Source organism: Calidris pugnax, unplaced genomic scaffold, assembly GCF_001431845.1.
Source record: "Calidris pugnax isolate Ruff unplaced genomic scaffold, ASM143184v1 scaffold18, whole genome shotgun sequence".
NCBI lineage: Eukaryota > Metazoa > Chordata > Aves > Charadriiformes > Scolopacidae > Calidris > Calidris pugnax.
The window spans coordinates 17,555,218-17,581,134 of NW_015090812.1; the positions used below are offsets into that span (position 1 = coordinate 17,555,218).

Genomic DNA, 25,917 nt, shown 5'->3' on the forward strand with positions numbered 1-25,917 from the left:
AGCAGTATGTATTTTGAAATATGATACTGATCACAAAAGGGTTAAGCGATAAGCTAATAGAACTGATCTATTTCTGTCATCTCACCTATGTAAAATAATCCAACTAGATGATCTCTATGGTCCCTTCCAACTCTAAAAATTCAGTGAAATTCAGTGATACTTCTGATTGAAGGTCAATAAAGGAAGTGTGTAAAGCTCTTTACTTCTAATTATGTATATGGCATAAAAATACAGAGTACAATTCATTACATTGAAAACTACAGTATTTGAACAATTTTGTTCTGACAAAAGCCATGTGGCTTGCACTTAATGATAGCTATTAAAAAGGAGTTTAGTTTCAGCAAATATTATTTTATAAATCTGTACCCCTAATGAGATATCCGAATTAGATATAAATAGAAAACTGCAATATTAAATGAAAATAAATAACTCAAGCCCTGCTTGTTTATGTCCAGGTTATTACTGGTTCATTGGCACCTTAGCAGTATGGAACAGTTTTTCATAGGAGCATGAATGAGAAATCCAAGTTGACAGGTTTGCAAATCTGGTGAATGGAAAGGCCACTGATGCTGCCTGAGCTATGGAGAATGCACTCTGACCAGAGACACTCTTCAGCTTTCTCCTGTGAGTCTTTGTAGGAACACATAGGGATTCCCTGCAAGCATCCCAGCTGCCCCCATGGATCAGAAAAATGGTGGTCCCCACATATGACGAGGTGCCTCTGTGAGGAGACTTAGGTCACATGTTGGGTCAAGGTGGCTGCAGATAGAGCCCTTGTGCTTTGGCAGACACTGCTGGTAGCTGCTCTGGGAAGAAGAGTCCAAATAGGTAGAAGCCTATGGAGAGGAAAATTCCATTCTCTTAGAACCAGAGGTTTTTATTGAGGGCAGGCCACAAACCTGGGCTGGTTCCTTCCTTGCCACCCTCATACTGTTTTGTGGAGCAGCTTTGGAGACCGTCCTCTTCAGACAGACAGCCTCCAGTTCAAGATTTAGCCAGGAAGCAGCATATAATCAAGAGAGCAACACTGGCAATCTTCTTTAGCGTAGGAATGTGACTCCAGTGCTGATGGAGAATTTGCCATCTAATTTCAGTAACTTCTTCTAACCAATAGAAAAATCTCTGAGACAGGCTTGGCTGCCAAACATTACATGCTTTGAAGTCTGCTGGCAGGTAAGAGCTGCATGTCAGTGACCCACAAAACCATCAAAAGGTATGTCAGGGAATGCTGTTGCAAGGGCTGGAAACTGGAAATCTAAAAGAAAATCCTCAAAGATAATATTAAGGGACTTCAAAGGTAGGAGATATGTAGAAAATGAACACCACTGGTCAAAATCAGAGAAACAAAAATTTTCTCTGACTTGAATAGAAGTTGAAAGGAAGTAAAAGGGAGAAATATGTACTGCTTTTTATGGTCAGGTGTGTACATGTACTGTGTAAGCAACAGCTATCTTGTCTTCAGGGTGCGTATATCAGTACACTCAGAATATAAATATATATATATACACAGTTAATGCCTCAAAAAGAGATTAGTAATTGATACCCACATTTTTCTTTTTACTTGCATATCTAAAAGTGCTGTAAAATACAATTTTTTTAATAACATAATTTATGGCAGTGTAGCAAGTATGTAATAGTGAAAGACACCATCATTAAAGATGAGGTCTTTCACATAACCTGCCAGAATCCACTTGTGGGACCTAAAAGACTCCAAGTGAAGGCATTAAGGTAGGGAATTCACTTGGCTATGGATTAATCTCAACACTATAAGGCTTTTTGTAATCTCTGGTACTTTCCCTCTCAAGTAAGGATTTTTCAGCAATATAAACCTACCATGAGAACATAAATTTTATATAGAAGGAGCTTTGTAACTGGAAATAGGTAATGCTTCAAAATTAGAATAACCAGACAGGGTAAGACCAAGAATCCAGTAAGACCAGTATTCCAGTTCTCATAATAGCCATGAATGGATGCTTAAGGATGATATGGAACACCAGGCAGGAGTTCATGATACTTTTCCTAAGCTTCTAGATGTTTGCAGCTGAGAAACTTCTTGAGCCAAATGTGATTTCTGTATATCTAGTAATTCTCAGTGAATTCCTCCCCCATGAACTTGTGTAGTTTTCTGAAACTAAACATTTAGCAAACACAACATCCTGTAGCAGGGAGTTCCCAGCTTTACAGACACTGTGAAGAATTATTCTTCCCTCCCTCCTAGTTTTGATGTCTGAGAGTCACAGCTACTTGTCCTGAGATTCAGTCTGGGTTTCTCAATCTGGCTCCTACCACAAAGCCTGTTCTGTGAAGACAGGCTCTATAGGAACAAGCTGCAGGAATGGGTCTTCCACCAATGCCATAGTGCAAGGAGTGAAACAGCAGCAGAGGAAATAACAGCAGTGTATGACCTTGAACATCAAAATGACCGTGCAAGGACATTTTCAAAATCCATTATAGCATACTTGTGTATGCTCTGTGTAGTTTACCATGGTGTCAGAGTGCACAGGGCTGTAGTTAAAATGCCATTGCTATTTTTTTTTCTTTTTGTGAAGTTCTGTTTTCAATTTTCAGTGTGTAGCAGGATTCCCAAATATGGGAGAATCTGCTACCAGTCTGGACTTGTATCACTGCTTATGCACTGAGGATGCATAACAGAAACAGTTTTGGGTTTGTTTTGTTTTGTTTTTTAATTCCAATGGTAAGCATTGATTCCCTGTAGCCTCCAGTGTGGACAGAGAAACTTAGAGGCAGATGGTACAGTAGATCAGAATTTTCCTGCTTTGCATCCATACAATTAAAAGAAAAAAAAAATCTGTGAAAAAGAATGCTGTTGACTATATCAGATACAGTGAGAAGGGTTAAACTGTTTGGATCACCTGCTTCAGGTGCAATATAAAACTTTAAACCTTTTTTTTTTTTTTTTCCCCCTCAAGGAGGAAAACAAACAGTTCCCTTGTCCCTAGGGTGGTAGCAAGCCCTAACAAGGAAAAGCAGGACACATTCCTTCCTTCCTTTATAACCAGTCACTGAATTGCTCCCAACACATTCCAGATCTGGTAGGATAGCTTAATTGTCTTCACCTGGAGGCCACTGCCTGAATTCCTGTCAGTTAATATAACACCTATGGAGTGAGGCATCACGATTTCTTTCTGATGAAAGTGGGTTATGCACCCAGTCCCACGGTGAGGAGCAGTTTCATAGGTTCATTTGCATCTGAAGACGTACGAGTTTCCTGGGTGTAACTGTGTCTATAAAAGTTAGAGCCTAAGTGTCATCAAACATGATTCCTCCCTAAAGACTTAGAATAGATATGTGAAAGATGAAGAACTGTTTATTGTAGTAAGTTGTGGTTATGAGTGAAATTTTTAATTGCTTCCTGTACAATGAAAGGTCTGTATGGAGAAGGGAATGCTGCTGGTTTGCTTTCACTGGTGGTGGAATAGGGAAACTGCCATAACAATTCACCATCAGATGTGCCGTGTTATTCCATAAGGCAGCTGAATTTTGCAAAGCTAATTATTGTCACAGAATGTTATCGACCAGTGCTCTGGGTCATAATTCCCATTTGTGTAGTTACAGATACCATTCACATGGAACGTCAAGAGGAGTCCCAACATTCAAATCCTAAATCAGTAGTAAATCAGCAAGTTTATATCTTTTTCCAAACAAGCAGCTAGACAATTAGACTAGAAAAATAAGAATATTTAAGCGTATGGACTCAAAGTAATTTCTCATTGTTATGTACTTTTTCTATTCCTACCATCATTTATGAAGCATTTTGTAATAAGCTTTGAAACTTCACTTGTGTTGCCTGATTCTGTTCCAAGTGAAGTGAAATGTTAGTGTTACAGATAAAGACTTTGGAATAACACTGGAAACAGTTGCTTCCTGGAAAACATTTTGACAGTCTGGTGAGGCATCAGGGAGTTCCACTAGAAAGCATCTTATCACAGTATTGCACAGATAGCCAGAGAAAGTTTCAACATAGTCCAGTGATGGTTCTTTATTCACATGTTCACTGCAGAAATCAAAACATGGTAACTAAGACCAGAGTGTCTCTAAGGCTTGAAAATCCTGGTAAACATGACTCCAAAAGAAGTAAAAATGTACAAGACCACAACCAGGATGATAAGCAACAGAGTGAGAATATTAACAATTTTATTTTTACCCATTTTACCGATTTATAAGTTTTATTGAGCGGCATAATGATTTAACATGAGAGTTCTGACAACAAAATGAGATAATTATGTAAGTGGGAGATAAGTACAGGGGGGGATGACAAAAAAAAATCCTATTAAGTAAAGGCATCTGTTTTACCAATGCTATCCTGATATATCCCTTAATGTTAATCTAATCTAATCTAAACTACACTGAAAGTGTATATAGACCAGAGCTTTGAATTCCCATGGGTAAAAAACCAAATATTGCTTTTTGAAAATTGCATACAGTTATCATATGTTGTATACTCTTGTATATATCCTGTATCAACAAGTCTGTATTTTGGGTTGTGTTCAGAGATACTGCAAGCTATAGCTCCAGTCCTGTAGCTGCTTGTGATTAATTTCAAATTAAATCTGAGAGGCAGAGGGGTCTTAAATGCGTACAAGGCTTCTACTAGAGTGAAATGAATGTTATGATTTTCTTCTTTAACTCAAAAAATTAAGTTCTGTGGTAAACAACAAAAAGCATCTGACAACGCTAGTCACTTTAATTTTATTTTACAGATCACTCTCTGGATACTCATACCAACTATTTCAGTTATACAGGCATTCCTAGGAACTTTTTTTGTCTTTATGTAAAGAACCTTAACATACCACAGGAAAGGAATAGAATACCAGCTTCTCAGGTGTCTCGTACAAATATGCTTCTTTGTTGTTCCCAGAACTACTGAAACATTACCCAAAGTAGACTAACAGTTACTTAGACTGGTTTAACTTCTGTAACAGCAGAAGGAATATGCTTATTAAATACACCTTTGGTAAATTAAATGAAAAATTAAGAGCTCTGTAGTTGCACTACTCATACTAGCTCTGCACAATGTGTTTTACAGATACTCTATAAAATCCAAGTTATGAAGGCAAAGAGGGCTATGTTGTTTCACTGGTGATAACCCCCTACCGTACAGATGTTCACTTTAGCTCTAGTTAGTCCAAAGACAGAGTCACCTCTAATACATACCTGAGATTTGGCAAAGGAGATGAGATGAATAAAGATCAAGAAAATAATAAACCGAACTGTAGGATTTAAATTACATATCAAGATTACAGCAAATATGGTGGGCAATATCTGTATAATATTCGCATGGATTATTTGCTTTAGCAGTTGTCTTTTTTCTAACGTTAATGTAAGTGGCAGTTGAGTGATTTACAAATCTAACCTTCTGGCACCATCCGGCGGCACACTTGATAATTGCACAATTCTCACCTGCTCTTTCAGCTGCTGGACCTGGCTGTGACCTCCATGGTGAGTGGCCACACTCTAACGGTGGTGGAGCAGAGGGTAGTCAGCAGCTTTAGTTTCATGCCTCTTTCTGTGGCTAAGTATCACGCTGGCTATTCTAGCCAAGTTTTATCTTACCCGTAGAAAATTTTTTTGATGGGAAGGGAATTTTCGCTACTGTCTGAAAATTGATTCAAATATACTCCTCAACCCATGGCTAGTATGATTAATACCAATAAAATAAAAATTTGGGAGATATGTGTTTGAAGAAAAACTCAGATTGGATGGTCTGAAAATCTTAATCCCAAAATCTTGAAATGAACTAGAATAAGAAGACTGTGGGATCGGTTTGGTGGGAAATATTTCAAATAAATATTTAAAATTGGGGTTGCATATGATTGGAGAACAGGCAATACAGTATCTGTATAAAGGAAGGAAAGGACAGAAGTTATTAGTATCTGAAAGGTCCCTGAATTTGACCTGAACTGTCTGCAATAATTTAAAGCAAATAGTGAAGCAGTGAATAATCAGACGTTAAAAGTAGACAAGATTGTATTGGACATAGCTGGTTTGTTGTTGGTTGTTTTTTTGTTCTTCAAAAATAACTTGATTTTCTGGGCAAAGACAATGTGATACATTTTATTCAAGTGAATATTAATAAAACACATTCTATGGTGTGACTCTGAAATGTGTTAATGAAGCTGGAAAAGATGATAATTTTTGTAAGAAATATAATACAGGCAAGGAACTGGCTAAAAGTGGTAAGGTACCAAATGATTTCTGAACAGTGAATCCAGCTAGAAGAAAGCTATTAAATTTTAATAGAGTCATTAGTGACATGACATAAATGTTACCAGTGCTCAGTTGACAAAAAATATAGAAGATATAATTAATATTATGCAGAAAAACCTGGTTGATCCCAAGAAATTGATGCATGACATAGAATGAAATTCTACAATACAAATTATAACACTGTATTTCTGTAGAATAATAACAAAGAATGTGCTATGAGGAGAACACGATATTTGGAAATGGCAAAACCGGTTCATCTAGTTTATACAGTTTGATTACAAGTGTGATACAGTTGTAAAAACATCAGGATTTACTCACCACCTGAGGTATTTCCTGCAGAAACAGGAGTGACATTGCTAAGACTTTAAAATGGGATAGTCAAATAAATCAGTACGTAGAAAAGACATACCTCATTGGCACGTGCAGAAATGACTATTGAGGTGACCAAGGGAAGAAAAATAAAGGCTGAGTGAGATTAGATGTGATTGTTACATATAAATATGTTAACCAGGTAAACGCCGAGAAGGGTGATCTGCTGAAGTGAAAGGGCAATGATGATGAAGACCAAACCAGTATAAACTGTCAATTTATAAATTAAAATTAGAATTTAGGAGAAAGAGCCTAACCTAGACCTGTGAGTTTCTACAACATATTTCCAATTGGAACAAAGGTACAGCAAAGGGCTATCAAGATGATGAGGGGACTAGAACATCTCTCCTACAAGGAGAGGCTGAGGGACTTGGGTCTTTTTAGTCTGGAGAAGAGAAGGTTGAGGGGGGATCTGATCAATGCCTATAAATACTTAAAGGATGGGTGTCAAGAGGATGGGGCTGGTCTTTTTTCAGTGGTGCCCAGTGACAGGACAAGAGGTAATGGACACAAACTTGAACGTAAGAAGTTCCATCTAAACATGAAGAGAAACTTCTTTACTTTGAGGGTGGTGGAACAGGCTGCACAGAGAGGTGGTGGAATCTCCGTCTCTGGAGACATTCAAAACCTGCCTGGACGTGTTCCTGTGCAATCTGCTCTGGGTGCTTTGGCAGGGGGGTTTGATTAGATGGTCTTCCAACCCCATATCATTCTGTGAGGTGATACAGTACCTCCAATAACAAGAACTGGACTTGATCCATGTCTCTTCCAGGACTACATTCTTCTTATACTGTTGTTCTGAACATTATTAATTGTGCCTTCTTGCAAATATGACCCTAGAATTTGAATTTATTAGCTTTGCACTATTTGTGTTTTCATCCCCAATTGACTAGAAAGCTTCTGGGGAGAAACCTAGACCAACGGAACATGGTATCGTGCATAGCACCGCTCTCTCCAGAGTTAATTGTGAACAAATTCTCTTTCAGGAAATGTTGCTGAGTCTTCCGTAAACTGTCAGCCCAACCTTACCTGGTAGATCAGATATTTCCCAGATGATCCTATCAACTAGAGACTGGTTGGATGTGTTAACTTATTAGATCCAGCTAGGAAGAAGCTGAATGTTACCTTCAAAAGGTAAGAATGTAGGTAAATAAGGTATCTGTACCGGAATGGCTATACAGCAAATGGTCACAAGCATAGTAAAATTTCTGGTCTTATGGCATAGGTTGATTGAGAGATTGTGCTACCAGTAGGTTCTTGTTTGCATTAATATTGCCTTGGAAAAGTAAGTAAACAAATAAAACTGACAACCAAACAATATGTGAAGAGCTACTTTGGCTTCCCGACCCAACAATTCACTACCACACATATAGTAATTTTGAGGTTTTTTTCAGAACGCTGTTTTTATTAATTACTATATGGGAGGAAACCTAGAGCTATTATGTTCTGATTGGGTGTTAGTCAAAGTATTTCTTGCTGTTGGAGGAGACTATGTAGCTTTAAAGGAAACCTTAGAGCACTTCAATCTTTATTCTCACGTTTGCTCCACTTTTCTATGAGTTCTCTTGCAATTTATTGCTATTTTATTTTACTTCAGTGATGGAATTCTGAAAACAGCAAATTCCAAGAGCACAAGTGAAAATATCCTCAAAATGTTAGCACTATGTTCACTGTGGGACTGCATTTTGCATTCAAAAGGAAGATGATCTATCTAGCATTTTTGGAGAAGAACTTTAGTTTGGACATTATCCAAAAATTTGGAAGATGAGTTAAATTTTATTGAACTAGTGAAGTACGTTTATGTGATCACAACTGAACTGAATAAACTTGGGAGTCTTAAGACTTGATACTGTGAATGTGAGGTCCCATTATCCACCTCTAGAACTTCTAGGGAATGATCATTATGACTTGAAATTACACTTGTAGGAACCTCTCCCCTTTCCTCCATCCCTAGACTTTTCTTGCTTGTTTTAACCTTTTCTTCTGAGATTGCAATTACTACTTTGCTTCCTTCCTTCATCCACAGCAGGAGTCAGTGCTCTGCTTTCCTTAAGATCCTACATTTTTTCAGGCATGCAGTCTTTTCCTCACAGATATTATCTTCCCAGCAGCACAGAGAGCACAGGCTGTGGTTGTGCTACATTGCTACACAAGCCTTATTTCTGTTTTGAACAAAAGCTTCAGATTTTCCTTACTGAGAAGATCTTGGACAAAGTAGAGACATATGTTTCCTAGGACATGAAGGTCCCTCTGTAATTGGAACAATCACTTTAAGTTGTGAGACAGCACAGAAGATGAGCCTGTTGAACATCCATCTGAGAAATGGCAATTTCAACGGTGCCTGAAAGAAACTGCAAAATGTGCCTGCAAGAACTACTCAGTACTTGTGTGTCTTGATCTCTTGCCTGCTTTTAGCAATTTTCTTCATCCTCCTCTTCTGCAGGACTGCAGGGCTTCTTGGACTGAAAGGTATTTCAACACTACAGTCCAGACAACATAACTGCTCTGCTTCTCATTTACCCTGAAGGTCATACGAGTCAAATCCTACGATTTACAATTTCAGATTACAAAAATGAATATATAAGAAACTTAAAGATTAGGGCATAGGTGTTTCTGAAGGCCAAATGTATGGCATAATTAAGTTTAGGAGAAGAACTGGGAGGATTAAGCTTATACTTCTTTTTGCTTAGCTACCATGCACAACTATTAAAGGTTTGGTCCACACTTACTATTTGGTTACTTCTGCTGCCTGTTTATGCTATTCCCATCAAGTTAGTGTGAGATAAGCTAGCGTGTGAGCGTTCAGTGTATTAACTAAGCTGTGATAATAACATGGAAACATGTCTTTACTTGTGGTAAAAACTCACTCTCATCTCATTTCAGATAACAGGGCATTTGGCAGCTGACATTTGACTTGGAATGATGTAATTTGGACAATTATTTACTTAATAGTTACACTGTGTATCTTTATATATTCTGCATTAAGATGGACTGTGTGGGTTCAGTCTTGCTGAGCTGGAGCGAAGAATCCTGCCCTACCTTATAAACTGTGCCTTAGCTGGCAGGCAGAGAGGATGAGCTTTCAGCTGTGGCTTAGGGTGTAGCTCTATGTAGGAAGGAACAGAGAATTTTCTCACGTTGGTTAGAGACACACAACTTTATGCCTTAAGGCTGAAGAGTAATATGATTTTTTTTTTCCTTCTGCTAGGATGGGATAAAACTTCACAATCGATTTTTTTTCCTATGAAAGAGAGATTAATTTCTTTTCTGTACCAAAAAGGAAAAGGTGTGCATATGTATCTCTGTATTTATGTATGCACATGCAGACATATCTATATTTACATACCTACAGAAACTTTCAACATTTTTTTTCTAAAACATGTAAAACACTGGCCTACATAGCTTGAGGGCAACTGTCCTGATGGGTTTCACATTTGGACAATTTTTAATATTATACTCCCTAATGAATTCAGTTCCAAATGTTACTTTCCAGTGGATGTGAGCTATACTAGAAAGCCCCATAAGCAGTACTGTAAATGTACTATTTATCAGTAGTATCACAAACTACTACTAGTAGCAAGATGTAATGTTAGTAAACTAGTAGGAAAAATTATTAGTAGCAGATACTAATATTACATTAATATGTAATATTAGTAAGTAGAGTAGTGATAGGAATAACATGTAATAGTAACATCCTTTCTTAAAAAAAAAAAAGGGAAGTAGAACGCCAGCTGTCTGTTTCTATATATATTCATGGAAATGAGCTTCATATTTCTTTAAAACTTTACTATTTTCTTCACATTCTTCATGGGTCTACTTTCTGTTTCCTCCTCTGCTGTTATGATCCTATGCTTATTTTACAAAAGCCTTTTTGTTCCATGTTTCTGAATTTTACTCATTAAATTACGCATTGTGTTATGTATTTTACAGTAGATTAGGAACATATCTCTTCCTGCCTGTTCCATATAACTAAGAGGTTTACTGTGGTAATAACCTTGTTTCCCTGGCCTTTTTCATTCCTCTCATTCTACACCATCTTTGCTGAAGACCATCTGGATTATCCTGAAGGTACTCTCCAGCCCTGTTTTTATGACTCTATGATCTATGTACCTTCTTGGAAGACTTTTGGCTCCCAAGATGATAGATCTAAACCAACGTCTAAATTATGACAACTACTGGAAGCCAAGGCATGCACTAGTAAAACACCTTTTTGCAGAGAATGTTGCAGCTGAATTCTGCACGTGTGCCTTCTGGAATAGTCCAAAATAAGTCTGTCCCAAAAGTGCTCTAAAACTGCCCAACAAACGTAAATCAAGGCTGTATCAGGACGCAACCTTCAATATCACAGCTTCATATGTTTTTACCACAGTATTGCTGCCTTGTTGAGTGAGTAGACAGTTATTTAGCATTCATTTGTAATGTTAAATTCACTTGTAATCAGTATCTAGAATTAGACTTTAATGAACAACATCAAAATACACAATGCAGAATTTAAAAATGTTATTAAATGCTAAATATTTTTTAAAATACTATGTTTAAAGAAAGCTCCACCTAACTGCAACCATTTAGTAGCACAGAACACTTCTGCAAATACCTCTCTGATATATCTCAGGATGAATACTCTGAAAATGGGGAAAATGCAATTATAGGCCAACTTTGAATGTGTTAGATAACTTACCCTGGGGCAGCATTCTACAGTGATTCTGTGGCATCATCTTATCAGCATTTATCTGCCTTAGCCATAGAACTGTCATTTTTCTTCCCATCATCACCTGCCTCATATGCTGTGTCTCAAAATTTTTGTAATATATGACAGTGCAGGCCTGTAGGCAACAGCCTACTTACATATACAATCCTAATCCAGTACAGGTTCATGCAAGAACTGCACTTGAACTCCCTGATAAATGGCTCTACTATGTTCCCCTCATCTTTTCCACCATAAACTGCTAGCTCAGGTACTACAGGATCCTGATCCAGTCAGTTCCATCTCACACCTGCTCATTAGATATAAGTTGCCTTCTTTCAACCTTTTACTTCTCCAGACAATTAGGTCTAAGTTTCTCCTTCCTGTTTAGCTCAGTAGCTCCGAGTGTCACCCTCCTGTTTTGCAACACACATTCAGTCTGCTTTTCTTGCCTAATCATTTAATTCCCTCCCAATACCAGAATTCAGCTCATCTAATCTTCTTGCTCAACTGGTCTCTAGGTCCTCCTTCCACCAGCTTCGTGACCCAAGATGGCTCAGCCTCCTTTCCTAAATACTGCCTTGCTAAGCCATTCCAGTTTTTGTAGCCCTTCTTCACTGATTTCTTGTCAAGCCATTTATTTCTCTTCCACTTGCAATCTTGCCTCATCCTAATGTGTTCCTTTCACTCCATTTCTGGTTTTATCCCCCCACATTCAGATCAGTGTGATCATTCCTAAAGCTGGAAACTGTCACCTACGCTCAATCCCCGTGTCTAGCTGCATTTCAGTATGAAACAGCCGTTACAGAAAAAGCCTTTGAGCTTGCATAGTAATTCATCAACAGCTGACTGCTTAGTCTGTACGGAGGAAGGTTGCAGAGACTTGGATAACATGGGCTGTAAGGAAACTAGCGGTGCATGGTTGCTTCACAGGGTCATGCAGTTTGCTCAGCAGCAGGAGCTGTGAGGGGCCTGAACATACTGAATGATAGAATCTCTAGCCCTGTTGGGAGCCCAAAGTCAAGAATTGCTACAGAAGGCATACAAATCTATTTTTTAAAAGTCAGTAATTTAGCTTCACAATAAAGTGTGAAGGAACAATCGAAAAACTTGATCAGTAACGCTACATGGATATCATATGTGACCTGTTATTAGCGTGTAAGAGCAGACCATTGGGCTCCTAGAACGTTCAGTGTCTCCGATCTGGTTAATCAGAAGGGTTGCTATAATAATTACTAACTTGTGAAACAATGGGTGGAGATAGGACTTCAATTTTGGAAACCCACGTCAAGTTACCACATGGCTCCTCCACCTTCTATCTTTCTTCAGCTGGTGAGTATGTAGCAAAATGATAATTGAGTCTGAGTGTTAATAAAAGCAAAATATTGCATACAGAGAAGAAATTCTAATTCTACTTCAATCTCTGAAAAACGATCTGAACTATATTGACTCAAAGCAATGACTAAGAAATACTGTACTTGCCAAGGACAGAAGTTTAATGTGTAAAAACTACCAAATAGTTTGAAGTCCCCATAGTAAGAGCAAGTAGGAGACAGTAATTTCCAGGAACATGCCAAAAGGCAGAAGAGTACTGCAGACTCTAAAAATTGCACCCTCACTATTCATTTTTTATGGCAATTAACTAATCAAATATATCTGTACACAGAATGTATTAAAATCCTTGCTCTATTATATTAGCATCCATTCTACGTTACCAATGTTAAAAACAAATTATACTTTGTTTAAGGAACACATCATCATAATATGTATTTGTGGCCATAACTCCTGGAAAACACAAAGATGGGCCTGATGAAGTTACTATGGTTTAAACCTAATGTTCGATACCTCTTGACCAAGTATGAGAGGGAGAGGATTCCTTTTTTGGGTGGTTATAACAATTCAAGCTTCATCACCTGGAATAAGAAGAAACCATGGCATAAACAGTGATGATGACACAGTTTTTTCAAAACTTTTGTCTCTCTTGTATAAGCATCAAAGCATGGTGATCAGGCACAATGACCTAAAAGCTTGTTATGTCCTCTTAGTATATTGAAAGTAATTTATTTTTCCATTGCTTCATTCTCAGAAATAATTTGACCACGCTGGCATGACATCTTTTATTAAATAAATTAATATCCAAGCTGAGGCAGAAAATTTCTGCCAACTTTCAGTTTGCATCATTATGTATCAGCAAAGATATAAATCAGCAAAGATATAAACAGCTGAAATACACTACTTACAAGGGAACTGTGGAGCAATCTCAATAAAAGAATTACAAGTCTACCTAGGAAACAGTTGTCAATCTATTTTAAATGCCTTTGTTTAAATTTCTGAATTCAGATATCAAACTTGACACTTTGACTTCGCAAAGATCCATTATACTGTTCAAGACTGCCTTCTCAGTAAAATGGTTCTTAAAAACTTCCTTGAGTTTTCTTACTTTTTGATTAAAAAGGGAATAGTTTTTTAACCAAATATCATTCTAAGCATGATAGGAAGTTAACATAGACGATGTAAGTAATACAATCATAGAATCATAGAATGGTTTGGATTGGAAGGGACCCTAAAGATCATCTAGTTCCAACCCCTCTGTCATGGGCAGTGACACCTCCCACTAGACCAGGTTGCTCAAAGCCCCATCCAACCTGGCCTTGGACACCTCCAGGGATGGGGCATCCACACCTTCTCTGGGCAACCTGTTCCAGTGTCTCACCACCCTCACAGTAAAGAATTTCTTCCTAATGTGTAATCTAAATCAACCTTCCTTTCAGTTTAAAACCATTACTCCTTGTCCTATTGCTACACTCCCTGATAAAGAGTCCCTCCCCATCTTTCCTGTATACCCCATTTAGGTACTAGAAGGCTGCTTTAAGCCTCTTTTTCTCCAGGCTGAACAACCCTAACTTTCTCAGCCTGTCTTCATAGGAGAGGTGCTCCAGCCCTTGGATCATCTTTATGGCACTCCTCTAAACTCACTCCAACAGGTCCATCTCCTTCTTATGTTGTGTTCCCCAAAGCTGGATGCAGTACCAGTGGGGTCTCACCAGAGTGGAGTAGAGGGGCAGAATCACCTCCCTTGACCTGCTGGCTGCGCTTTTTGATGCAGCCCAGGATATGGCTGGTTTTCTGGGCTGAGAGCCCATGTTGTCGGCTCATGTCCAGGTTCTCATCAACCAACACTCCCAAGTTTTTCTCCTCAGGGCTGCTCTCAATCTATTCTCCGCCCAGCCTGTATTTGTGTTTGGGACTGCCCTGACCCATGTGCAGGACCTTGCTCTTTCCCTTGTTCAATTTCATGAGTTTCGCAGGGGCTCACCTCTCAAGCCTGCCCAGGTCCTCAGTAGTTGAGATAAACTAGAAATAAATATTGAGCAGTGAAATATCGTGGCTTTCAGATCACCAAAAGGTGTCAAGATCAAACTGAGCTGTGATTCACTTCAGGAAAAAACTGAACAAGCCTGTTTAGCTCGTTCATTTAGTTTCAGTTACCATTTTTCTACCCACTCACCTAGCCCAAACAAGGTAGGCAAGTGAAGCACAAAATGCTAATTGACACTCACTGTTAAGAAATGCAGAGTACTGCGTTTTGGAGGAAAAATCTAATTCTGTATTTATTTCACACAGATTGTCCAACAATATTGATAATCAAGAAAGGACTATGTGCATTCTAAGCATCAATATGGTCAGCTCAGTGAAGACATCTTTCTCCAAAATAGTCAAAACCAGAAATCAACAAACAGGAAAAGCAAATGAAAACAGTAAGTAAAATAAAACGTAATGCTTTCTACAAATCAGTGGTTTGCTCTCATCTGAAATATTAGGTGCATTTTCTGGACCAGCAGAATATGAGTAATTATAACACTTAATGACAACAAAAATTAGAATGGATGTCAAACACTATTTTAGAACTAAGTCAGTGCATAAATGTTTGAAATAAGACTAAGACCCATTATGAAAGCAGATGTGTGGAGTCTATACTGTCTTTTAGAGTATTTGATACTAGTCTAATAATGGTAATTCCTATGTACTCCCACATTCTCACCTGGACTTTTAAATTTATGAGCTGTGCTTATTAAAAATGATCTGTCATGTTTTGCACAGGCATAAGGTATTAAATAGAGGTGAGAGTTGTTTTTATAGAGAATAGATCACAGTCACATTTAAAAAAGCCAGGTGTATAGAGCAAAAAATGTGGTCAGAAATCAAGGAAATGGAGAAAGTAGACTTGCATGTAGCAATTAAGCTCTTGTGGGTTATGTTGTCAATTAATAAAGATTAGGACAAGTACTCCTGTCCCCATATGGTATGGAAGTAATGCAGTAATGGCACAGAAAGTCTGTAAGCATCAACGTATTTAGAAGACAATGTTCTGTACAGCCTAAGCTCTCTAAGCACTTTTTTTCTATAAACCCCTTATATTCTTCTCCCCGCATTATTCCCAAATTTTACTTTCTGCTCAGATAGAGTACCTTTCCACATCTTAAGTTCCTGTAACATCCCAATCATCTGAGGGGCATGCAGGATGTGTGTAAGGAAAGGACAAGAACAAGAAGAGAAAACAGGAGATACAAAGAAATGGAAGCATGTCTTCTCTCTGTGTTCTGCAGATCAAAGAAAGTTTACATCCATTTCAATTTCACCCCTGATCTGAAGATCAAACCTGTGTTATAATCAGCATATGTTTCATGGAGGTGGAGGCTTATGGGGTTTGAGTGGCTGATACCACATCCACATTACTTCCCCCACATTCCAGTTTCAAGTTTTATGAAGTGACTAAATATATAATGTTTCCATTTGGCTGCTATTAGCTGTATCAATGAGGCTGTTACTGGGAATAGTCCATATCATTATTCGTACATTAATATGAACCGATACATAATTAAATGTAGCTCAACTTCAGATGTTTAATTTCCTTCTGTTAAAAATCAAGCAACAAACTAATACTTTTGTATAGCACTTCAGTAGAATGACAAAATCTTATCACTTAATGCTGATGACTGCATTAATAGAGCAGTTCATTAATTTCCCAGCAAACCATGCCAAATTCTACAACTAAGAGATATTCCTAAGAGATAACACAGATTTCACAAGAGACCACATCAATCCCTGAAACTGTCCTCACTTCACTAGTTATTAAGTTTTTAAGTATCATAGTACTTATTATATGGACTTAAAAATTAGGCAAGTGCAAGCCTACAGAATGGAGGCCAGCACTATACAAATTACCTTCAAACTTAACTAACATACATCGTACAGTTTGCATCTTACAGTTTATCTCAATTTACATAAATTAATCTCATTCTGCCACCTTTCATAACATTTGTAAATTGCTCTCCCTGATATGTATGTATGTTACATTGGACCTACAATAAACAACACGATTTTTCATTTAATTATTAGATGATATGCTGTTCTCAGAATATAGTTGGGTGTTTTATGCCAAGTGCCAACAGCAAATAATACAGGTTCTTCCTGTTCTGAGAGAAACCAAATCAGAGCATCTTCTCATTTGTTAACGTAGACTCTATTTAAAAAAAAATAAATGTACTCACAGAATGATTAGTGTGACAAAATATTCACTCCATAACAATTTCTTATATTTCTGACTTTGACTCACTCCTTAAAACTCAACTGGCTAAAATCAAGACTAACTGAGGACATGACTTGAGAATCTGAACTGGTTAGCAATTTTATTACTGCTTTTTATTAAGCAAACTTTTTTTTTTTTTAAAATAATTGTGAAATTGACGAACCATTTAGGCAGATACTGCTGCTTAACACTTCAGACACGGGATGGACCATAGCCTAACACTTGCTGTTATGAGTTCTCCTGATGTCCATTATAGGGTTTTAAGGCTTTAATAGTAAATGTGCATTTTTCTTCCTACAGGCTTCAGTCTTCCAGAGTGCACTTTCTAGTTTAAACAGCTTGCTTTCTATGGAGTAAAAAGTTTGAAATATACCATGCACCACATTACAAGCACAACTGTCAATTTGATCTTGCTTCTTCAAAGAAACTACACGTACACATCCAGAGGGACCTGGACAAGCTCAAGAAGTGGGCCCGTGTGAACCTCATGAGGTTCACCAAGGCCAAGTGCAAGGTCCTGCCCCTGGGTCAGGGCAACCCCTGGTATTAATACAGGCTGGGGAATGAAGGGATTGAGAGCATCCCTGCTGAAAAGGACCTGGGGCTACTGATGGATGAAAAGCTGGACATGAGCTTTTGTCACTAAAGCATTTGATCAGCTTGGGTGATTTCATCAAGGATACGCTTAGTCATGAGTGTTGTTGGAAACTGGTGAAATAACGGATCAATAAAAACCTCATGTTTTGAACTAAGTGCCCGTTTATCAATCATGCTAATAAAGTTATTCTGAAAAAAAGCAACATTCAAGAGTGTAGGCAGTAAAGAACGGTGGAAGACTGTGTGAGGTGTGAGACACGTTTCTTAGAAGATGACAGGTGTATGTGAAATTATTTAAAGACAAGTTAGAAGATAAACAAAATATGTAATAGGACGTGGTATTGGCTAGCCTCAAAAAGTGAGATAAGGATGGACACTGCAGAATGCAAACATAGCAGAGCACAAGACATGCAGTCATGCAAACAACAAAGGTCAGCACGGCCCAAATGGATGGACATTGTAAATAAAGTTAGGCTATATTAGATAGCTAGTTCTGTGCAAGGGTACAACCAACCTAAGCTTCAAATGGAAGACGACTTTTAAAGAAATGACTAGCAATATCATAGTGGTCTTGATCTCTGCACAGATACTGAGATTAAAAGTAGCAGCAAAACTGTATTTTAAAGACCCAGTAAGCCTGAAAACCATTATTGTAATGACTTGAATATAAGAAGTTTACTTTGATGAAGAAACTACCTCTTTTCAGGTTCTCAGATTTACCTACTGCCAAAGTATCTAAGATTTTAAAAACAAGATATTTTAACAAAACATTAATCCTATAAAACAAGATGAATTTATTAATGCTGCGTGGTTCTGCTATGTATTTTCCTAAGGGTCAGGAACACTTTAAATACTTTATGATTTTTTTTCTGCAAAATACCAACATACAGCAGGGAGGTTACTGATTTGTCCAAGGTCACATAACAAGTACCAGAGAACCAGACTCAGTAGTCCTGACTCTAGTGCTCTAGAAAATGTGAACAATTTGATGTTTTGAGATTCCAGTTTTTACAGCAAAACATAAGCTTGTCCCAAAATGCCTGATGATACCAAGGGTGGGGAGAGGGAGCGAGAAAGAAAAGTATATGTGGTGATTCACAATGAAGAAACAGAGATTACCTCTCATCAAACTGCAGCTTCATCCCTTTTACATCAGACAAACTTATTTGAAAGAAATAGGAACATTCAGTAAATGGACTGACCTATGTGCACGCTCTCATATTACAATAGCAAATGCACAACATTCAAAGGTATTCAAATGTTTCTAAAAGCCTGTATGAAAAACTTTTTTAGATTAAAAATAGATACATTGATTCCAACCGCATTTTGATCTGAATTTGAGTTTGACCAGAGAAATTGTTTTGTCATTTCAGTGTTAACCATTGCACCAATACAGGCTTTAAATATACAACTGGTCAGTTCCTGTAGAAAGTACAGCCACTTTGTATACAGTATGAGGTGTCTTTCTGAGGGGTATGACCACAGGGGATGATCCAGTGTGAATACAGTTATGCTGGCATGGGTGTTTTTGCTGGTATAGCTCAACTTGGAGAACTGTTATTAACTGCTGGAAAAAGCACCTGTGCAAGTATAACTGGTTCAGTAGGAGGAGGCTGGCTGGTATCTCCCACTGTACCTGGTGCGGCTCTGCCCGCGATAGGGATTGTTTTCCTGCATTTAAAACTGGTGACAACTCATTCCACCCTCTGTCTGAAAGGCAATCTTGGCAGCTCCTCTCAGGGCCCTAAAAAAATAAAGATAGTATGTCTTGAAGTGTCTCTAAGAGGTATATTTCGCGTTGCCCCCACATTTATATAGCATCTGTAATTCACACTCAGAAATCCCACTGTACACCTGCACAAAGAACCCCCGTGAAAGGGAGTGCCCGGAACCCCACACGGCAGGAGCTGCCAGGCCGAGGACAACAGGGAAAATGAAGACGGAGGCCAAAAACAACAGGGAAAATGAAGACGGAGGCCGAGGCACCGCAGGGGTAGGCCCGGCCGCGGCGCTCCTCAGCCCGACCTCCGGGCCAGGACAGCCGGCGGCAGGCCCAGCCCCCCTGGCGCAGGAGGAGACGCCTCTTCCCTTTCACCCGCTCCCCGCCGGCGTGGGAGATGGGGAAGGAGCATTAATTACCGCTGTCCGCCTTGCACAACCAGCCCGCCCCGTCGCTCCCCCGGCGCAGCCCGGCGCGGGGCCGTCCAGGCCGGCGGAGGCGCGGCCGGGGGGACCCCGCCTCCTCCCCTCCCTCCGCTCCCGGCATTCCCCGCGCCCGCTCGGCTGGCCTCGGCTCCGCTCGGCTCGGCTGGGCTCCGCGGCTGCACTCGCACCATGGCCGCCTACAGCAAGTACCTCACCGTGCGCCACTCCGCCATCGCCGGGGCCACCGCCGCCGCCTGCGCCCTCCTCTGCCTGCTCAACAAGCGGCGGGCGGCGGCCCAGCACGGGTGAGGCGGGCAGGGCCGGGGGAAGCGAGCGGCGGGGCCGGGGGGCCAGGCCCGGGGCGGGAGGGGCGGCGGGGCGAGTCGTAGGGCGAGGGCCGGGAGGCCGCGGCAGGCGGGAGCTGCTGTGGGAGCCGGCTCCCGGCCCGGCGGAGGGGCAGCCCGGGTCCTGCCGACTCCCTCGGGCCGGGGAGGTGGCTCCTGCGGAGAGGGGTCAGGCTGCTGCCCTCTCCCGCCCTCCTTGAGGCGCCGTCCGTGCCTCCCTTGACCGTATCCAACCACCGCCACCTCCTTGCGCAAATTCTATGAGTTTTCTCCGTTTTCCTGGCTGAACTGCTGACTCTAGGGCTGTCCTAGGACGCCCTATCTGTATAGGCAAATAATGGACCCCAGCTGTGGTCTCAGTGCTGCTGTGTGGCAGTAAGGTACAGGGATAAGGATTTCAAAGAGGTAGCATGTAGTTATGTTGCCTGTGAGGATCTGCATGTGCTAGGGCGTGTACTCGGTAGTCTCCTGTGAAGCACTTGGGTACCATAAGGTGTGGCAGATGAAGAATATACCTCAGATTCAATCTTCCTCTGATTTTAGCATATTTGTGGCTGTAGATTATTGACCGTATGCTAAAGACCCAGGATGTGACAGTAGTACAGTTAGCTATTGTGTAGTCACAACAAACTTATCCTGGTGCTAGCTTTTGACAGTGAAATGGACTTACTCAATAGACTTAAGTAACAACATACCTGTGATTAAGCAACAATCCAGTTTTATTTTACCCAGTTCCTTTCATACACATGATATCTTTAAGAGCTTCATGAAGTTAGGTAATTTTGTCATTTAACACATCAGAAATTGATATGGTGCTGACATCTCATGCATTTGTTACTTTACATTGTTTGCATGAGAGTAAAACCAACAAGATCCCAAGCTATTGCTGAGAGTTGCTCTTCCATCAGATTTAGAGGGAGGTATGATATTTTTTAGGTATCTCTGCTTAATTTAGTGAAATACCATTGTAAGAAGAAGAGCTGTATAGAAGCTGTATAAAAATGCTGAGCTGAAAGAGTTACTGACACTGTAGTACAAGATTTTCATACTTAATATCTTATATAATGGTGTTTGTAAGAAAGACTATGCAGATGTTCTGGGAGCATCTACATTTAAATTCAGATAAAGAGTATTTTTTTAAAGTGGATCTCCTAATTGTCCACGCTTACCTCGCCTTGCCTTTATTGAGAAGAGATCTTGGAGCAGATAAACTAGATTCCATTCAGATTGGAGCACATCTTCAAATGTAGGTGCAAGTCCAGCATAGTTTTGAAATGCATTTAGTATGTTCCCACTGCTAGTAGCATTCAGTTGATAGGAGCAGGCTAGATCTTGTCCAGACTAATCTCCCTATCCCTAGAAATAAATAGAATGTGAGTCCTGGGTTGTCCCCATAAACTGTTTTGCTTGCAGATCTGAGGTTGGTCTGCAGGACTTGACAATGGCAATGCATCTGTTAGGTTGAGGGTCAATGTATTGAAAGGGAGCGTTAGCTTTAACGATTAAGTCTATATTTGGAATATTTCCTGTACAGATCTTTGATTTTGCTAGGTACAGTAAGGCATTCATATATATTAGATGGACCAATCACTATTACAAGATTAGTGAGAATTGGAAAGTAGAGATAACTTCAGAATTATGTTCCAGCTAATTCAGCAGTTGAACAGAGGAGTTAGAGCCTGACTTCCTCCAGCTGTACTGCAGTCTTTCTGGTACCTCATCCTTTACTACTTTAGTCTTCCTCTCGCAAGCCATTTTTCATTCTCAAATCTATTAGAAATACAGTTGTTAAATAAGTACTATACTTGCAAACTTGATTGTTCCCCTTGTGTGTATGTGTTGCTTTACACTTTTGAGTCCTTCTGCAGCTAAGGTCTTACTACTGGTACTGTATTGTGGCCACAGAATCCAAACTCAACATACAACATTCAGTTGTGCTGCTGCTTGAAGGCTGTTTTTGAGAATGATTTTTGCCCACTGGTCTTCATTCTTTTCTCCATGTTTCCCTGTGAGGCAAACCTTGCCAGGAGCCTCACAGAATGCTACCTATCAAGACTAGGCAGTAGGTAAGCTACATTGCCTATGCCACCAGCTTCGACAAAAGCATCCAGTTATTACCGTTGCCTCATCCTCCTTTAGTCTCATTAGTTCATGTATCATTAATTTCTTAATGCTTTGTTCCTAATGTAAATTATAGTGTACTTCTGGAAAGAATTGTCATTGTGCCAAATCTTTACATATTCCAGCGTACTTGTCCTGGTATATGATGCTGACATATATAATAACAAGTGGTAAACCTTTGTGCAGTAATGATAAAAACCTCCAGGGCCCAGTGTACCTTCTAATTTCTGTGTTGTGTTTCTCTCTCTCTCTTTGGGAATAGAGAGATGTTGGGAGGGTATGGCTGTCCTAAATTTGTTTACTTATTCCTATGGAGAAGAATTTCACTTGGCAGTCTAGATACACTACCAGTCTTCTTCCAGACTGTCTGCTGCTTGTGGTTAACTGAATAAAGTGTGTGAAGAATAGTGGTGGTGTAGTTTTATATGTGTGAATTCCTTTGTTAAAAAATGTTGTCATGTTAGAGTGAGATGAATTTCAGCTTCTTGAATTCTGGAAGATTCCTAAGGGCAAAGGTGAATGTTACAGACTTGAATATAAACAGCAAATCGATGGCCTTAACAATCGAGTGAAACATGGAAGTTTTGTAGTGCAACTATAAACTTTACCTGCAAACTTCTTCGTTCCTTGCATAGTTTATTTAAGAATACACACTTAAGTATTTATGCTTATACATACTTCATGTTCAGAATAACATATGCTGTTGTATCAAGTTTTCCTGGAATAACTGTTTTTTGTTTTATTTTGTGTGCTTTCCTTTTTAAGTTTTTCTGAAATGTCAGCGATAGTTCAGTATCACGCCGGCCAAAGTTGAAAAGTAAGACAACATAGAAATTTTAAAAAAAATTAATTAAAAAAATCTTCTTTTAGCAAGTCAGATGTTTTTGAATGTGTAACAAAAAATTTATCTGACACAGAATTTTCATATTGTGTGTATTAATTGTATATGGAAGGGGGAAGGAAAGGAGGCAACTTTCACCTACATTTCTGCTGTCAGACAATAGGGGCAAGGTCCAGTACAACTTGTATCAAGTAGTAATGTATGAATAATTAAGCTGTATATGTTATGCTAACCTACCTTAGTAGGTCAAAGATCACTTAATTAGTGCTAGCTGGATTAGTCACAGGTGCTCTTCTGTAAGAGCTATTACATTGCTGATCAGTTTTGCAGAACTGAGAGGTAGTATCACTTGCAACTTACAATATATTTTGATGACAGCTTTCTAAAATGCTGCAAAATGAAACAACACAAAACTGTTTGCTTGTATTAACTTGTTAGTATTTCATGTTATTTCCTTGGAGTAAATTCTCTATTTGAGTCCTCAAAAGGTCTGTTTCCTTGCAAAAGCTTCATTTCTTCTTGGGAGGGGGGAAGTTATGTGCAAATGCATTTATGACTTCATTTGGGCTTTTTAGAATCATAAGAAGTTGTCTTGTTTGAGAGAGTACATTATTCTGGATATATTACAAAGGAAAAACCAATCATGACTTTAATCTGTGATAAACTGTGCAAAGAGAAATGACTTCAGCACTGATCAGTATCTTGACAGTTGAAAGTGTTGCTTCCAGTTAGGGAAATGACCCATAATATCTGTTTTAAAGACCAGTCATTCTATTTTTTCCATTATTGAGTACTGGAAAAATATATAGAGTAGAAGAATGAAGGAAAACCAGCAGAAGTCAGATCACTATTCTTTGTACTTTGTCCCCTGTTGGTTAAAAATCAAGAAAAATGTGTAATGGCCAAGACTTTGTCACTGAGCAAGGTCTGCAAAGACTGATGTTTGGAAGGAATGGATTTTTTTTTTTTGCCAAGTCATAAAAGGTATTGATATAAGTCTTTGAACTAATCTTTACTGTTTTCCTGAAGGGTGTTTTGTGCTGTAATAGAAGTACTGTCTGGTTGTGTGCAAATGCAAACAACAAATCTTTCTCTTTTAACAGCTGCTGTTACTAGAGGATAGCAGCTTGTTGCTTTGAATTACTAGTTTAATTGAAATAATTAGTTCATATTTGTACCATATTAAAAAAAATAGTGGCTAAACCTGTTGAAATTCCAAGCCCCTCTTCAGCCCCTTGACCCACAACCTTTACTCTTCTGCTCTCTAGACCTAAACATTGTACTTCTTTAAACAAAGACACTAGATCAGTATTAAACACTCACAAAGGTGGTAAATGGTGAAGTAGGGTTATACAGTATAGGATTGTACGTTTTTTTCCTTTTACAACATATGTAAAATAAAATGAAGTTACATGTTACCTTTCATCCACAAAAAATCTAATCCCATGTCTGTTTTATGAGCTTTGTCTTGAATATTAAATGTTATGCCTCAAACAAGGAGGAGCAGAATATTTACTTAAGATCTGATTGCTTCAGAATTAAATCCTTAAGTGGTGTTACATAAAAGAGCTGGATGCTGTTCGTGGAGAATCAACTTGGATTACTTTCTGCTGGAAGAAGAGACTGAAAGGAGTTATAGAAGGTCATTAGGATAAAGAGTTTGGAACTGGAAAGGGAAGAAACAGTGGAGTTAATAGGAAGGAATTTGTATTATATGGAAAGGTGACAAAATAAAAGATTTAAAAATCTGCTCCTGGACACACTGGCCTTTCCTGTCACCCAGTCATGTCCATTACCATCCAAGAGGATGCAAATGTTTGGACATTTAATTTTTTTATAAATTGAACTTCTGAAACCTGGGTGTTTGGCATCCCTTGAGTAAAAAATGCATAAGGGAAGAAAAAATGTATGCTTGAGGCTTTAGAGGTTGGACACAGCTAAACTAAGAGGAAAGGCTCGCTTGAGTTGAGAGAGGTCAACAGAGTTGTTGACACAGTCTATATCAAATAAGGTTTTACACAGTTCATCTTAGGTGACACATGACCTATGGACTTCCCTGTCATTGGGTTTCTCAGCCTTTTCCTTTTGACACAGTGGAAGCAGATATTCTGCTTTTGTCATCGGCTGGACTGGCCGTGAACCTGTAGCTTGGCAGTGACTGATACAGGTACAATCAGAAGTGATAGATAAGTGTCTAAACGTTTGGAAGAGCTTTCAAATATAACACTGAAGTTTAAGCATAAAAGGAGCATTTGTAACCTGACGCAAGTCATGCATTTTTATCCTGTTGGTTTTTTTTTTTTTTTTGAATCTTAGATGTTCTTCCCTTTTGTTAGTTTGCCTCATTTCTGTAGGTTCTGAAGATGTTTAGGTGAGCCTTGCTAGCGTACTTTGTATGAAGGGACCTAGTCTAGTCCCCCCTGACTGTTTGACAAGAACGGTGAAATTACATTGAGGCAGACTAATAGGCTGTTTCCATATATGTGGAAACTTTAAAGGGAACCTGTGCTGCTTTGTGAAAAGGTGTCAGATGTCAAAAAAAATTAATAAATCTCTACACAACTACATTGAAGATTTATCCAGAATGTGAATGTAACTGTTCAGTCCACTACTTGCTGTACATGGATTAGCATTTACAAAAAAAAAAAAAAAAAAAAGGCAAAACACACAGGTAGCATTAGTAGGAAAGGCATCTAAAATCAAATTTGGTAGAAGAACCTGCCTGGGGCTCAGAAAAACTGGCTTCAGCTGGAGGGTATGGAGACAGGAGAAACTTGATGACTCAGCCCTACTCCTAGCATTCAGACTGCTTTTGTTTTGGGCCTGGGTAGTTAATTAGTGGTTTCTCTCTTATTAAGTTGCATGAAATGATTGCTGTCTAAGCTAAGATCTTAGCTTAAGTGTGTGTACAATTGTGAAACTTTTCTTTTTCACTTTGCAGGGGGCTAGCTGAAGCCTTTTTCCACTGTTACTGTAAGGGAGAGCTGCAGTCATAGCT

General features: G+C 39.1%; 1 protein-coding gene across 1 annotated transcript in view; it reads left to right on the forward strand.

Moving 5' to 3' along the window:
- Nucleotides 1-19,714: 19,714 nt before the first annotated feature.
- ABCD3 (ATP binding cassette subfamily D member 3) overlaps nucleotides 19,715-25,917 on the forward strand; it is a 28,832-nt gene continuing 22,629 nt past the window's right edge. Inside the window, exon 1 of the mRNA XM_014939364.1 lies at nucleotides 19,715-19,918. Coding sequence (XP_014794850.1) covers nucleotides 19,803-19,918 — 116 coding nt within the window. The 5' untranslated portion in view covers nucleotides 19,715-19,802. The remainder of the gene's footprint in view (nucleotides 19,919-25,917) is intronic.